This window comes from Benincasa hispida, chromosome 5, assembly GCF_027475165.1.
Source record: "Benincasa hispida cultivar pf3 chromosome 5, pf3_genome.v1.1, whole genome shotgun sequence".
NCBI classification, from domain to species: domain Eukaryota; kingdom Viridiplantae; phylum Streptophyta; class Magnoliopsida; order Cucurbitales; family Cucurbitaceae; genus Benincasa; species Benincasa hispida.
In genome coordinates, this window is record NC_143482.1 from 17,917,847 (window position 1) to 17,934,560 (window position 16,714).

The 16,714-nt window shown below is 26.3% G+C and overlaps 1 protein-coding gene across 1 annotated transcript; it reads left to right on the forward strand.

Annotated features, from left to right (window-relative positions):
* Positions 1-2,761: 2,761 nt before the first annotated feature.
* ACYB-2 (Cytochrome b561/ferric reductase transmembrane protein family) lies at positions 2,762-12,909 on the forward strand. The gene is made up of 4 exons (XM_039032216.2): positions 2,762-3,149; positions 9,230-9,278; positions 9,373-9,572; positions 12,462-12,909. Exons 1-4 carry the CDS (start codon positions 3,006-3,008, stop codon positions 12,765-12,767), a joined length of 699 nt encoding a protein of 232 aa, XP_038888144.1. The 5' UTR covers positions 2,762-3,005; the 3' UTR covers positions 12,768-12,909.
* Positions 12,910-16,714: the final 3,805 nt, after the last annotated feature.

The window sequence follows — 16,714 nt, forward strand, 5'->3', positions numbered from 1 at the left end:
CTCTTAGTATATCACAAACTAGACAGATTTGTATATAAAAACACTTAAAGAAAGAATTGCAATACATGTGTGTTCTTTATTTAAACGAGTTTTTATCCAACGTGTTTAAATAAAATGAATTTTTGAAAGACATTTTTTTTCTAAGTCATTCCAAACATGCACAATAGACTGCAATTATATAGTTATATTTATTTAAGCTATATGTGTATAACTATATGTGTAGAAAAGCCTAATTTAATTTAATAACTGTTTAATTTTTTTTGTTGGTAAATCTAACTAACTCCAAGACTTAGAATCATTTTCTAAATGTAAAGTTTTAAAATGTTTAAAACAACTTAGTGATCAAATAAGAACTAAAACTCAATTTTTTTTTATTCCTTAAATGTAATTTGATAATTTTTCAATAATTAAATCTAATATTTAAATACTAGTTTATTTCAATTTTAAGTTAACGTATTATGGTAAAAAAAAGAATTGATCATTTTCGAATTAGTTAAAATGACATAAGTCTATGAAATTTTATTTCAAAATCTAGTAATATTAAAATATCAAATTATTAAAACAATATATAAATAAAATTATAATTTTAGTCAAAATCTCTATTTCAATTTTTTTTAAAATTATTCTTTAAAATTTTTCAGTTTATTTTAAACTTGACTATATTAAAATAATTTAAGATACAAATTTTTGGATATTCGTGGGTTGGGTTGAGTTGGGTTGAAGGACTTTTAGACCAAACCCAATTGTTCGGGTTGTAAATTTATTCAACTGAAATAACCATCATTATAAAATGAATCCAATCCAATCCAACCTTCATACATTTGGGTTGAGTTGGTTTGAGTTATTCGCGTCATTTATTTAAATTTTTGTTCTAAAAGGAAATAAAGTGTTAATATGTAAAAATTTAATTTAGTTGTTTTCATAATTGAATTAAGATTAACATCTGTATTTCAATTTTTACAATGTAAAATCTCTTTCCAAAATGCTAAAAAAAATACTATTTTTAGGAGTTGTTGGAAAAAACTATTTTTAAGAGTTGTTAGAGAATAAATTATAAAAAAAACTAATGAAATTAAATAAAACTAATATATATATATAGGGGTGTTCAAAAAATCCGGTAACTCGACCAATCCGGACTACCCAACCCAAACCGCAAGGGTTGGGTTGGGTTAGATTTTATTTTGTGTTGGGTTGGGTTAAAAATGTTAAAAAAATATTACATTCGGGTTGGGTCTCGGGTTACCCCATTTCAGGGTCGAGTCAACTCGACTCGACTCAACCCGACCCGAATATATATATATATATATATATATATAAAAGTTAAAAAAAATAGTCAAATTAAAAAAAAAAAAAAAAAAAAAAAACCAGTGGCCCAACCCAAAAATTTTGGGTTGGGTTGGTTTGACCCTCCAAAAAAGAATTAATAGGGTTCATTATAATATATGTATCATGAGTTTAAAAAAATATACCTTTTAAAGTTAATAATTAAGTTCGAGTTGGTTTATATTATTTTAGGTGAACTCATGAAACAACTTAATCCATGAAATTTTCATTTATTTGAACTCGACCCAAAAGATTGATAATCCAACCCAAACTGGTTGGATTGGATTTATCGATTTTTTTTTTTTGTCATCGAGTTTTTTGAACACTCGTAACAAATTTAAACTAATCTAAAATCTGCACTTCATTCCCCAGTTTACCTAAACCTAAACCTCCCAACCTAATCCCTAATATTTCCAGGTTTAAAATTCTAAACCTACCTACCAAACACCCTAGTAAGAAAATTGAATTTCTTAGTAAGTTTTTTTTTTTTTTTTTTTTTGAAAAAAAATTGAAATCATGTATTTGTAATTAAAAGGAAAAGAAATCAATTTTATTTTTAATATTTATTCTATGGCGTTTTATTTTTCGTTCTTTACTTCCTATTTTCTTTCTCTCAATATGATTAAAAAAATTATGAGACGCTATATTTAATTTATTAAAAAATTTAAATCATGTTTTTTTTTTATTAATTTAATGAATTTAAGTTAGATTCATTCCATTTTTTTTCATTTTAAATTAAAAAAAAATCAAATTCCCATCAATTTTAGTTTTAATTTTTTCCGACCAATTCTAATTCAATTCTTTTCTTGTAAGTTTTAAGCTAGTTTTTTTTAACTTAATTTTACGGAAATTATCGTTAGGAGATGTTTTTTTTTTTTTTTTTTTTTTTTTCTTATAGTTTTTAAAACTTTTTATTTGCCATTCTTAGTTTTGAATCAAGAAAAGAAATTTTCAAAAATAGAAAAATAAGAAAAACTATTTACACAAAATAATAAAATTTTAATATTTTTTTATAGAAGCTGATAGAGGCTTATAATTTCTATCGGTGATAGAAATTGATACAAATCTAATAGACGTTGATAAAAATCTATCCGTGTTAATTAGTATTTTTTACTATTTTTATAAATATTTTGACATTTTTCTATCGGTAAAAATTTTTCTAAAAAAAAACTCCCACAAATTTCTCATAAGAATTAGAATTTATGGAATTTCTCCCCATTTACATTTTTTTACGATAAAATTCTCAATCTTTACCCTAAAATATTTTTAGGTTAAAAATAACAAATTTCCCATTTTTTTCACAATTAACCTACATTTGTCATTTCATTTTTAAAACTAGACTATTCTTGAATTTACCCAAAAGTCTTCCATACTAGTCATTAGTCAACAACACCCTTACAAAGGAGGTATAAAACAATGAGGCAGCGTTAGTTGTGATGGACGGTGAGGAAAGCGACACGTCACTCCATATTCCAATCTTCATAAAAAATAACAGCAAACCGCAATTGAACACGTGGCATACTTATCTTCGTTAATCGAGAACGGATTTAAAAGAAGCCTCCGTAGTCAAAAACTAAACAAAACAAAACAAATAATAACCCCTGAGGCAGAGGCTTCCAGAAATTGCTTCGACTTGAACAGAGGAAACAGAGCGCGGCGGAGAGAGCGGTGGAGAGAGAAAGATGGCGCTAGCGGTTAAGGCTTTTCCGTTCACTGTGGTGAGTCACGTGCTGGCAATCGTGGCGCTAATTATGGTGCTGATTTGGACCATTCATTTCAGAGGCGGCCTCGCTTGGGAAGCTGTCAATAAGAATCTCATCTTCAATGTAAGTCTGTTTCTCTCTCTCCACAAATCGAATTTTTCGGAATTTTGTTAATGATTTTGAATCTCTACTCTCCCGATTCCTTTAGGGTTCTTTTTTTTTTTTTTTCTCGTTTTAATTTTATTATCTATTGCTAAATTAGTATATTTAATTGTTAATGCCATCTGACCGACGAATTTTTCTTTTTATTAATTTCACTTTGTTTCCCAACAATTTCAAAAATTAAGTTTGTTTTTTAGTTGTATTCTTAGTCAAATTTCGAAAATAAATTCAAATTTTAGGTTACATTTGCGTATTTTAATTTTTTTTTTATTTTTTATTTTTGAAATTTTAGCTTACAAACATTACTTCTATTTCTATTTTTTTTTTTACTTAATTGATTGTATAAAAATCGAGTTAAAATTTCAAAATTATGTTAATTATTTCATTTTTTGTTTTTGTTTTTAAAATTAAATTTATTTTTTCACATTACTTATGATGATACATCTACAATAGTTGAAATTGGATTGATTTTTTAAACCATTAGTAAATATTTGGAGGTGAAAGTAGTGTTATAGACTTAATTTTTAAAAATAAAAAATAAAAAACTAAAAATTAAATAATTATTAAACGTGATCTAAAAAAATAGTTTTTAAAAATTTGTTTGTGTTTTTTGAATTTAGTTGAAAATTCAACCATTCGATTAAGAAAGATACAAATTCTTATAAAAAAATAATAGGGAAAATAAATATAAAAAAAATGATTATTGAATGAGAATTAAATAAAAGGAAAAATTAGATAACAAATCAACCAATTTGGAAATAAAATTGATATATATAGGTTTGATTAAAAAAATTAAAAATAAAAACTAAATGATTATTGGCGTGGTCTTAGTTTTTTTTTTTAATTATAATTTGAGATTTTTCAGATTTTTTACTTTAATTTTTGAAATTTTATATAAAAACCGTGTTTACATTTTTATTATATTGTACTTGATTCGGATTTTGGATGTTGTCAATTTGTCACATTAACTCTTTTCTCTCGATTTGATCGATTGAATTGGACGTAAGAATAATAATAAAATAAAATAAAATAAATTAATAGGTGACTGGAGATTTAATCAAGGATAAGGAACTGAAAAAGTATTTTATATTTTTTTAACACGTTAATTCAAATTTTAAATAAAATAAACCGGAAATATGAGGTAGCTTTCTTTTAAATAGTGAATTTTTGTAATAGTATTAATTTATTATTACTGTATTTTTCAATTATTAATTCAGTCGGATGATTTATGTTTAAATTTTATTTAAATGATTTGAAATTTTTAATTTGGATCATATGACTTTGACTCATTCAAATGTTCATTATAAATTTTTAAATTTGAAAATTTGTAGTTATAATTTAGTCAATTTTCACAAATATTATGGACTTAACAAACAATTGTCATGCCTTCATACGTTTTATAGTTTCATGAGAAGTCTTTATATAATGTTAAAGTTTTAGTCAGTACACTTTTAAGACTGATAAAAGTCTATAAGTTTGTATGTAATAAATTTCTTATATTATTTGAAAATTTTTAAGAATTAATGAATTTATTTGATATAAAATCTTTCAATTATGTGTTAGATAGTTTGGTCATTGAATCTTTTTAAGTCAATGTTAAATGTGTGAAAGACTATAGAAATGGAATTGAAAATTTAACCAAATCGAAACTGTTTTGAGGATAAGAATTCAACCGAGCGAGATTGTATCTTATTATATAATTATTTGATTTTTAATTTTTTGTTAACGAAAAATAAGCTTATAACCAGCATTGTTTATTATTTTCTATGTTTACATTTTCGGACTATTTTCAAAATTATAGCCAAAATTTGAAAACGAAAGCCTCATTTGACAATTATTTGATTTTTTAAAATTAAGACTACTTCCTCTCAATTTTATACAATGCTTTGAATCTTTATTAATTAAAAGAGTTGAGTTATTAACTAAATGAATTTTTTTTTTTTTAACTATGATTCTCGTTTGATAACCATTTTATTTTTTGTTTTTGTTTTTTAAAATTTAGTTTATAAACACTACTCCTACCTTTACATTTCTTCATTTGCTATCTATCTTTTATCATGATTTGAAAAACTAAGCATAAATTTGAAAACTAAAAGAAGGAGCTTTTGAAAATTTTGTTTTGTTTTTAAAATTTGGCTAAGAAAATCAATTATTATACTTAAGGAAAGATGCAAATCATGATAAGAAATGAGAAGAAAAGAGACTTAATTTTAAAAAACAAAAACAAAAAACGAAATGATTACTAAATAAGGCTTATAATTTTAATTTTCAATTTGAAAACTTGGTTTAATTTTTGAAAATATTGATAAAAAATAGATAACAAACCAAGAAGATTAGAAATGAAATGAGTGTTTGTATACTTAAATTTCAAACACTAAAAATAAAAAAATTAAAGGCACATTTGGTAACCATTTAGTTTTTGATAATCAAATATAATTTCTCTCAATTTTTTACAACGGGTTTCATCTTTCTTAAATTATAAAGTTGAATTCTTAGCAAAATTCTAAAAACCAAAACGAGATTCTAGAAATTACTTTATTAGTTTTCAAAACATGACATGATTTTTAAAAACATTAATAGAAAGTAGGTAATAAAATAATAAATTTAAAAGTGAAATGAGTATTTATAAACTTAATTTAAGAAATCAAAAATCAAAAATCAAATTATTTATTCAACAAAAATTAAATGATTATCAAGTAAGGCTTAAATTAATAATTTGTTCATTCTCTATAAAAAAAAAAAATATGGAATTTCTTTAATTATATGGCTGGTTAGAAACGGGGAAGCGTTTTGAATTTGGGCTGTTTAAATCGAGAATAAATAATGTATATAAAAAACATTTAGATATATAAATAATAGCCGGTAGTTGTTGCGTCCAAGAAGGAAACTACAATTGGCATATTTTCAAAAGAAAAGGGTTAAATAGCAAATAATTATCCATTCACTTTTTTAATGATATTTCATATTTCCCACCTTTTAGCTCCTAGCTCCCATTTCCCACCTACCTCCACTAAAAAGCTTTCACTCTTTTGTAAATTAGCCATATTTAAATGTAGTCTAGATTTCATATACACGCAAAAAAAAAAAAAAAAAAAAAAAATTTAAAATTTAATTATCGTGTGTCAATTTTTTATTGGATGCATTTTCTTCATAAATACGTTAAAAATTATAAATATTTATTTATAGAATTTTCTCCATTTAGTATTTATTTTATTATTTATATAGCCAAAATTTTAAAAATATAAAAATAAATTAAATTATTTGTACAAAATATAAAAACTTAATCATTTTAGACTTCTATTAGCTTTTATCGATCATAAACACTGATAAACTTCTACTAGTTTCTATCAGTGATACACTTTTATCAGTTTCTATCAATGATCAATATTTTTTTTATTATATCTATAAATATTTTGGCATTTTTTCTATTTATAAAAATTTTCCTATTATAAATAATTTGGACTTGTTTTGATTTTTTTTATTTCATTAAAAATGAAAAAAATTATATTATCAAGAAAGTACTTAGATCATAATCACATTCATATCTTTTATAACTAGCGTCTTGTTTTAATGATTTCATTTTTCTCAATTTTCTGCTTGTTTTCCCTCCATTTTTCTCTACGAAAGTTATTTGTTTTTCATCTACTACTTGATAATATTTTGGAAATAACACAGTTTTAAAACTGAATTTAGTAGTTTTTGTTTTTATTTATGATGTAGCTGAGAGTTCAAATAATTTTCTTTAAAAGAGTTGAAAGCAATAGTTTAGAACTGGTGGAATAAAATAAAAACCGAAAATGGTATCTCATGAAATAGGCAAAAGTTATGGTAATAAAACGATATTTGACTTGATGTTATTGAAAATTTATTAGGTTAAAATATCATTTTCATCAAATTCTGTGAAGTTTGTTCCCTTTTAGATTTTATATTTTTAATTGTCCAATTTTAATTTTAAATTTTAAATTTATTTATTCAAGATAATTTTTTTCTTTTTTTTTTAAATTGGTTAAATAATAATAATAACTTTTATACCATAAGATGGACTATGCAAATATATTTTTAAAATTTATAGTAAAAATCATAATAGATGACAAAATGGTTTTTAAAAAATAACCAAAGAAATAACTAAATTTAATATTTATTGAAAGTATAAAAACTAAAATGTAACAAATTTCAAAATATATTGACTAAACTAGTATTTCAAGTATTGTTTGGTAATCATTTAGTCTTCTGTTTTTGTTTTTTAAAATTAATTCTATAGACATTACTGATTACTCCCACATCCAAATTTATTCCTTAGTTATCTACCTTTTACTAATGGTTTAAAAATTCAAGCCAAAATTTAAAAATTGAAAAAAGTAACTTTTAAAAAATTGTACTTGATAAAGATGCAAATTATTGTAGAACTGAGGAGGAAATAGAAGATAATTTTCAAAAATAAAAAACAAAAACGAAATGGATATTAAACAAAAACTTAACAATTGGTTCTATTAAAAAATGTAAAGTATCAATAGGTTTTTGAAAAAGAAAAATACAAAAAGAAGGCAAATGTAATATGACATTCAATGTTTAATATGATAAATAAAAGGAAGGAATGTGTGGGATTGAGCTGTAGATAGATTCCATGGATTATGGAATAATTGCAATGGCTGCAAGTTTTCAAAAAAAAGAAAAAAAAGTTAATTATTTCTTATTTCTTTTGGGTCCATGGAGAATACATTATTCTTATCTTTATCTTTATATTTTTAAATTTTAATATTTCTATCAATGTTTATAAAAAATCGTTTTAAACGAGATTCCACTCAATAACGTAGTTGAAATTTAATAAAGTAATGACGACATTATCTGTAAAAAAGAAAGAAAGTAATGTTCACATGATGTTAAAACATAATTAATTTTTAGAAAAAAAAAATATTTATACTCATAGATTTTTTTATTTATATCAATTAAACACATCTATTTAAATCATAAATTTTTATAAGTGAATCAATTTATACACTGCATTCTAAAAAAATAATATTGTTTGAGAGAAGTAAAATTTTCATTTGTTAATCTAAGGTCTTCTTTGAAAATATTAAATTTATCAATAATTTTTACAAGTTATAATACTTTTCTTGATATTTCACAAATATTTCGAAATTACTATTCGAGTAGAAATTTGTTGGAGGAGAACAATGACGTGAAACGGGATTTGGGATGTGAAAGTTGACATTGTTCTACCTCCTTTAATTCTCATCAATATCCTACTTGAATGGTGGATTTGTAATACTATGAATGGTCAAGGATAATATGAGCATTTTTTAAACAAAATGATAAAATTTAAGGATATTTCCTATAATTTAACACTTTTTTTTAAAAAAAAATTTCAAAAGGAAAAAAGTTCGAATTTCATTTATTTCTTCCTAAAATACTTTATTTATTCTTTTTCCTTTTCAAGTGTGAAGGAATCAAATCTCTTAACTTGGAGTTGATATTATAATCTTTATGACAATTGAGTTATATTCATTTTAAAAACCATATTTGATTTAACTCTACTAATAAAAGGCAACAATTAAATTAATAGACTTTCTTTTTGTCCCAAAACATAATGATATCATCTTAAAGAGCTTTGAATATAAATTAAATTTTAAAGGGGGATTCACAAAAATAGAAAAATAAAGAAAAATATTTACACAAAATAATAAAATTTAATCTTCTTTGATAGAGGTTGATAAAAGCAGATAGAAGGCTATCAGTGTTAGAAACTTGTGATAGATGTTCGCTTATTAGTGTTTATCAATAATTTTTTTTACTTAAATTGGATTAAATTTCGAAGTTATCTTCAAGTATTAAAAAGATTTCAAACCTAAAGTAGGTGTATGAAAATGATTCTATGCTTGGTACATTTCACATAAATCTTTTCACTTCTTTAATTGATCAACATCATCCTTTTATAGTTTTATTAGTCAACATAGTAGAAAAAAAAAAAAAAAAAAGAAAAGAAAAAACCATTACATATCATTTAGTGTTTAATTCTTTAAACTTTTTTTTTTTCTCAATAGATTCATCCTGTTCTTATGCTACTGGGATTGATTATCATAGGAGGTGAAGGTAATGGACTAAATTCAAATTTATGTTTTGAGAAATCATTAATTAATTACCAAATATAAGTTAATTAGCTGATTAGTGATTTTTTTTAATGCAGCTATAATTAGTTATAAATCACTGCCATTAAGGAAAGAAGTGAAGAAAGTGATTCATTTGGTGCTACACGGCGTCGCATTGGCACTGGGTATTGTGGGGATCATTGCCGCCTTCAAGAACCATAATGAGAGTGGGATCGCTAATCTTTACAGCTTGCATTCTTGGATTGGAATTGGCGTAATTAGCCTCTATGGTCTCCAGGTATTTACATAATTGCCATTCAATCCATTTTTTTTTTAAGGGGAAAAAAATATTTTTGATTGGTATGTTTTGGGTCTAATTTCTATTTGACCCATCCGCTTTAAAATGTTACACATTTAGGTTCCATTTGATAACATTTTGACTTCATTTGTTAACTATTTGATTTTTGGCTTTTTTTTTTTTTGGGTTTTATAAACTAAGTTTATAGTACTATTTTCACCTCCAAATTTTTTATTTGTGATCTACTTTTTATCAATAGTTTAAAAAATCAAGTCAAATTTTGAACACTAAAAACAATTAGGTTCCGTTTGGTAATAATTTTATTTTTTGTTTTTGTTTTTTAAAATTAAACCTATAGACACTACTTCTACATTCATATTTCTTTTTTGTTATTTGTTTTTTGCTAATGATTTAAAAAACCGAGTTAAATTTTGAGAACTAAAAAAAGTAGTTTTTGTATTTATTTTTAGAATTTGGTTATAAATTCAATCATTGTACTTGAGAAATATGTAAATCATTATAAGAAATGGGAAAGAAATAAGTTTAATTTAAAAAACCAAAAACAGAAAACAAAATGGTTAGCAAATGAACTCTAATTAAATTGTAATTAGTTAAGTTTCATTATTTTTCATTACTTTTATAATTAAATTTAAAATTTCACTTTATAATTATTTTAAATTAATTAATAGACGTTGACATCAATAATTAAAAATTAGTATTTTATGAAAAATCAAGGTTAAAAATGTAAAATCTTGAAACTCAAAGATCAAATTAAAACAAAACTCAAATTTGAAAGGTAAAATCGTTACATTTTGAAACTCAAGAATTAAATTAAAACCAAAATCAATACTTAAGAACTATATATATATATAATATATATATATATATATATATATTGTCAGACTATTTTTTGTCCCAATATTTTGAAGTTTGTTTAAAGTTTATGTATTTTCAATTGTCTAATTTTAGTCCCTTCGCCTTTGATAAATCTTATATTTAACTTTTCAAAATTATATTTTACCTAAATTGCTTAAATAATAATAATAATTTTCAGGTAAGGATATATTAGACGTGAATATATTTTCAAAATTTATAATAAAAATGTTAATAGATAAGATTTTCTTTTTTTAAAAAAAGTCAACAATAAATTAACAGTGGAGACTATATTAAAGATTTATTGAAAGCACAAAGATTTGAATTAGAAAATTGAAAATATCTAAAGTATAAGGATTCAAATAATAATTTATTTTTTAAAAAATAATTTTGTTTTAAGATATTCATATTTCGTGACTTGTTCTTTTCATAATTTCTAGGTCAGAGTACTCACATGCGTTCGTAAAAAAATTTGTATCTTATTTCATTATTTTTATAAACAAAGAAGATTCTCTTAAAAGATTAAATAAACATGCATTAAATTTGAATTGTTATTGATTCTGTGTTATGTAGTTTGGGCCTTGGGGTTAGATCAAACTTGGTCCATGTTTTTTTAATAATTTCAAGGTTAAAATATTATTTGGAACCTTATTCTTTGAAATCTATACAATTTTAGTCTGCTCTCAATTATTCAATTTTAATTTCTTTACTTTCACTAAATCTTAATTTAGTCTCTCAAAAGTTAACATATATCATAATTGATTCATTGATCTTTTAACCTCTTGACATTTTTCATAATTCACAAGTCTATTGAAAACACAATTGAAAATTTACTATTCTAATAGTTCGCATGATGTTTTTCGTCAACAAAAATTATTAAAAAAAAAAAAATTTTTGTCCCTAGATTTTGTGTCTAGTTTTTATTTGATCCCTAAATTTTAAAATATCAAATATTTAAGCACAGTTTAGTAATTAATTTGGCCTTGATTGATAGTCATTTTGTTTTTTTTGTTTTTGTTTTTGAAAATTAAGTCTATAGATATTACTCTACTTCCAAATTTCTTTCTATCTTATCTACTTTTTATCAATGATTTAAAAAACCAAACTAAAATTTGAAAACTAAAAAAAGTAGTTTTCGAAAAGTTAGTTTTATTTTTTGTATTTGACTAAGAATTCAACCATTGTACTTAAAAAAGATGCAAATTATGATAAGAAACATGGATGAAATAAGTTTAAATTTAAAAAACAAAAGACAAAAACCAAATGGTTATCAAAAGACCCATTTGTTTTTGGTTTTTGGTTTTTGAAGATTAAGGCTATTTTCTCTCCATTTCTTATAATAATTTGCATCTTTCTTAACTACAATGGTTGAATTCTTAGCCAAATTCCAAATTCTAAAAACAAGTTTTTTAAAAGTTATTTTTTAAGTTTTCAAAATTTCGCTTGGTTTTTAAATCATTAGTAAGAAAATAAATAACAAAGGAATAAATTTGGTAGAGAAAGTAGTGTCTATAAGTTTTATTTTTTAAAAGACAAAAAACAAAAAATAAAATGGTTAGGATTTTAGTATTTTTTTAAGCTTGAGTTGGTTTCAATTTAATTTATAATTTTCAAAAGATTACAATTTTACCTTAAAAATTTGTGTTTGATTTACTTAAGTTTCAAGATTTGTACTTTTAAATTAAAAGAATTGTAATTAAGTGTTTAATGAAGAATCGAGATTAAAGTGTCAATTTTAAAATTTAAAAGACCAAATCAAGGCAAAATTCAAAATTTAGAATTAAAATTATCCGATTTTGAATCTTAGAAATTGAATTAAACAAAACTCAAAATTTAAGAACTAAATTTCTAAAAAAAAAAAAAAATTCCCAAAGTATTATTATTCTCGTGTGAGAGACAGCTATATTTATATAGAAGGTACATAAATCAGACTTAGAGATTTGATAATTTTTGAACCTACATATTATACGATATGTAGATACTGAAATATTTAGAATATTGCAATGGAATGTACAGTGGGTGTACGGGTTTGTGACATTCTTCTACCCTGGAGGATCCGCTGATCTCCGAAGGGTGTCACTCCCATGGCACGTGATATTTGGGTTGACTGTTTACATATTGGCCGTCGGCAACTCGGCGCTGGGTTTTCTTGAGAAGCTCACATTTCTCGAGAGCTCCGGCCTCGCGAAATACGGCACAGAGGCGTTTCTTGTCAACTTCACCGCCATCACCACCGTCATTTTTGCTATTTTTGTGATTTTGTCTGTTATTTCTCAGCCTTGCGCTCAAGAAGACGACCATGGCGCTTATTCTGCCATATGATATCTCCACCTGCTTAGCATTTGTATTTGTTGTTTTTGTTTTTGTGTTTCCCAAAGTATAAGTTTGGATGTTCACTAGCTATACTTCTATTATCTGTTTTGAGTGTTTAATGAATATATATATACATATACTATTCATAAGAGGCCTAAGGAGTACTAGAGCTCGAACAAGAACATTGCAACAAGTTATTGAGGAAGATAATGATGATAGAGTATGCATGTACTTATTATTTATCTTTACGGTATTAGAGCTCTTGAAGCCTAAATGAGTATTCGATCCAAAAATAAGAATTGAGATATAATCTGAGACTGATGAATCTAAAGATGCACCATCTTAAAGTCACAAGACCTATATAGATGAGTTATGTCTCTCATAACGAATTGGTTTTGATAAAGAATTTTACGATATCCAATATAGTATTATAATCTAGTAACAAACCATTCATCATAACTGATATCTCTGAGTACATAAGTCCTCAACCTTCTGATTCAGATCTCAGCCTACCTCTGATCCACCCTCTCCTACTCAGCTTACTGACTAAGTGTCCTTTACCAATATTTGGTGATAATGCCTTAGTTACTGACATTTCCACGGTATCCAATTTGCATCCATTGCAAATAAGATCGACATCTAAAATTTCAATGAAGAACATTTTCTTGGCAAAAGTGAATTTGATAACTAATGAGCCAACTTCTTTTACACAAGCTTCAAAACGTCCTATGTGGCAATTAGCTATGAATGATGAATATGAGTAAGAAACTTGGACTTAGCTCCTCTTCTTGTTAGTAAGAAAGCTATTGAATGTAAATGAGTGTATATTAAAAGATATCTAGATGAAAGTATTGCTTGTTACAAAGCCTGTTTGTTGCTAAAAGCTTTCATCGAGAGGAAGGAGTGGATTTCTTTGATACATCCAATCCGGTTGTTAGAAAGCCCACTATTAGAATTTTTTTCCCTTGGCTGCTGAATTTGTTTGGTCTCTTGGGTAATTGGATGTCAAAAATGGCTTACTACACGGTGAACTAAAAAAGAGAGTTTACCGACTGCTCCACCATTGAGCTACTGAGGAACAACAGTAAATTAGGTCTCAGAGAATTCAATTTCCGTTCTCAACCAATTATCAATATGAGCTCGAGGTGTCGAATCTTCCTCCGATTCCTTATGAAAGACCTTCAGTCCATCAGAATAGAAGTTAAAGAGGATATTTATGCACGTCTTGCCCTTTATATGGAAATAAGAGGTCAAGGAGCCATTCTCTTGACTCCTACCGATCAGAATCTGACCTACGAGAAATTGAGCAAAAGGCTGCCGAATGGAGTAACCTCGTGGGTTTTGTTAGCAAAACCTTTCCTACTTATGTTTGTAAGTTAGAAAAGTCTTTATATGGTTTAAATTAACCAAGTGCCTAGAGTTTGATTTGAGTATTCTATTCAACACCTTTTGACTTATGAATTTGTTGTCTCACATGCTAACCCATCACTCTTTGTACGCAGTGCTGAAGATTGTCTCACTAATCTTCTCTTGTACGCCGATGGCATAATTTTGACAGGGAAGGATAACTCCTATATTGATTATTTTGTTGAGCAGTTAAATGTTGTTTTGATATGACTCATGTCGGTGCTTTTAACATACTTTCTTGGACTTGAAGTACAACATAAGACTTTGGAATTTATGTTACTCAAACAAAGTATGCGACTGATGTACTTAGGAGGTTTAGTATGGCTGAAGCTAAGTCTTGTGTTATTTTTTGTGTTGGAATGTACTGAATCTGGCTCTTCGAACGACCTAATACTGAGGTCTTGTAATTATTTATAGTTATTTACGATTATGACCCTTGGATTTAGAGAAGGGGTCACTGTATAAACTCTTTAACTCTTGGAGGTGCAATTTTGTTGTGTAATTTGTGTCATTCTCTTTAATAAAATTGTGTTTTCTCTGCCTCGTGGATGTAGCAACATATTGTTAGTGAACCATGTAAATCTGTGTGTCGATTTTCTATTCTCTTTACATTTTCTGTATTCCCTAATTGTCGATTTTGTAACAAACTGCTATGAGAGCTTAATCGTTAGGATTTCAAAATTCCGCATTTGTCCAACAATTAAGGATGTCTGGTGTAAACGTAAAGATTGACAAATTCACTGGGAGGAACAGTTTCGGTTTATGGTAAATTAAGATGCGATCCCTATTGAAGCAGCATAGGTCGTAGGTGTCGCTGATTGGTAAGTTAAAGAAAGCAGTTGTAGATGATGAAGAGTGGTAGACTCTAGAGGAGAAGTCTCATTCAACAATCATGCTATAGTTGGCTAATGATCTTGCTCAGTTAAATAAAATTTTGGCAGTGTGCATATAGCACCAAAGGAGTGTTGTCTGCCATAAATTTTCCTTGAAATTCCAAGAAAATTGTTGTCTCACAGCTAGGTTTTGTTCACCCAAATCATCATCTTTAGACATGCAATAAAGAAACAATGACTCTTTGCTCATGTCATTCACAATGTTAATCTTCCATGAACTCAATGGAACCTCTGCGCCAGGCTGTCCATAGCATTGCCCACCCAATGCTAAAACCATACACAAGATTGCTAAATACCTTTTGGCAATAGTTGTTTATCTTTCTTGCCACTACTTTGCTTCCATACCGTATGGGTCTCCGATTCTCCGATTTATAAAGCAGTTTCAGCTGCAAGGCTGTTGATCCATTTGATTTTATGCAACTATGAAGGAAAATTGGCTAACGTAGTCCCTGGATTTGATTTTCTCAACTCGTATTTGGTATTTTTTTTCTCCTTTTCTATTGATCTTTGAACTCGATCATTCTATATCTTGTATTCAAATAGTTTTGGATATCTCGAAATTGATGGGTAAATGGCTTGCATTTTTTTCTTGAAAATTATGATTGAAGGAATTGAACTGAATTTCGTTATGTTTGTGGATATTAATTTCTTATGTTGATTGGATTTTATTATGAATAGAAAGGTCTTGTGCTTTATTTTGGCTGCATTGCTGGTCGAGTCGCTAATAGAATCAAAGATGGAAAGACTCAATGGGAACAATACTCTTTGCCTATTAACAAACCTCCAAACAATCTCCATGGTAAGGAATTGGAAATTTTCATAGGTTCTGTTAATGGATCTTGCATGTTGCAATACTCAGAGGTTTTGAATTGCAGAGAATTCTAATTTTACTCAAATTATAACCTGAATTTGCTGTGAATTCATTTTTTTATCTGAAATCTCACAAGCAGCATCGAGTTTATGTGCATGATTGATATATTGATTCAGAAAAATGTGTGATAAATATAGAATGAAAATTCAAAACAAAGGATTTTCGCAAATAGCTGAGCACTTTTTCATGACAGGAATACCTATCATGTATTTGTGATGTATCTGCAAGTGTGGATTAGTCAATATAATATCTAGAATATGGTACTTTATGTGTTCTTGGTTATAATAATGTTATACTAATACTATATCTATTTCGTCCAGCAATTTCTCACTGAGTAATTAGTGAGAAATCGCTGAAAATAAGAAGTTCTTGTATATAAATGACATAGAATTTGGCCTTATCTCTTTTATATTGAATATTGCTGATGCAAAGATCTCCGGGTGTTAGCTCCTTTGATATAACGTCAAATTAAGATTATATTTAGAATAGCTTGAAATTTGGTTCCATTTTTTAATATGATGTGAGATGATGTTGCTTCAAATTTCAATCCACATGGTGGTTGTATTTCTTTGCGAGAGCATATGGGGAAAATTTTATGCTTGTATGAAATGGAGTTTGTCTTTATTGTTTGAATATTAACTTTCTAGGTATGGGATAGAGTTGTCTTCTTTGGGTTTCTTGGATGGTTCCTTTACTACAAGTTTCATCACAACCAGTGGATAGGTATTTGTTAAACTATTACTTTTATGAGTATGTTTACTAGAGAGATAAGCTTATAATGTTCA

Excerpts from the sequence above, each read along its gene's own strand:
- ACYB-2 (XM_039032216.2), top strand. The coding sequence starts at position 3,006 with ATGGCGCTAGCGGTTAAGGCTTTTCCGTTCACTGTGGTGAGTCACGTG. Across the intron at positions 3,150-9,229 it reads ATAAGAATCTCATCTTCAAT|ATTCATCCTGTTCTTATGCT; the intron begins GTAAGTCTGTTT and ends TTTTCTCAATAG. Across the intron at positions 9,279-9,372 it reads GATTATCATAGGAGGTGAAG|CTATAATTAGTTATAAATCA; the intron begins GTAATGGACTAA and ends TTTTTAATGCAG.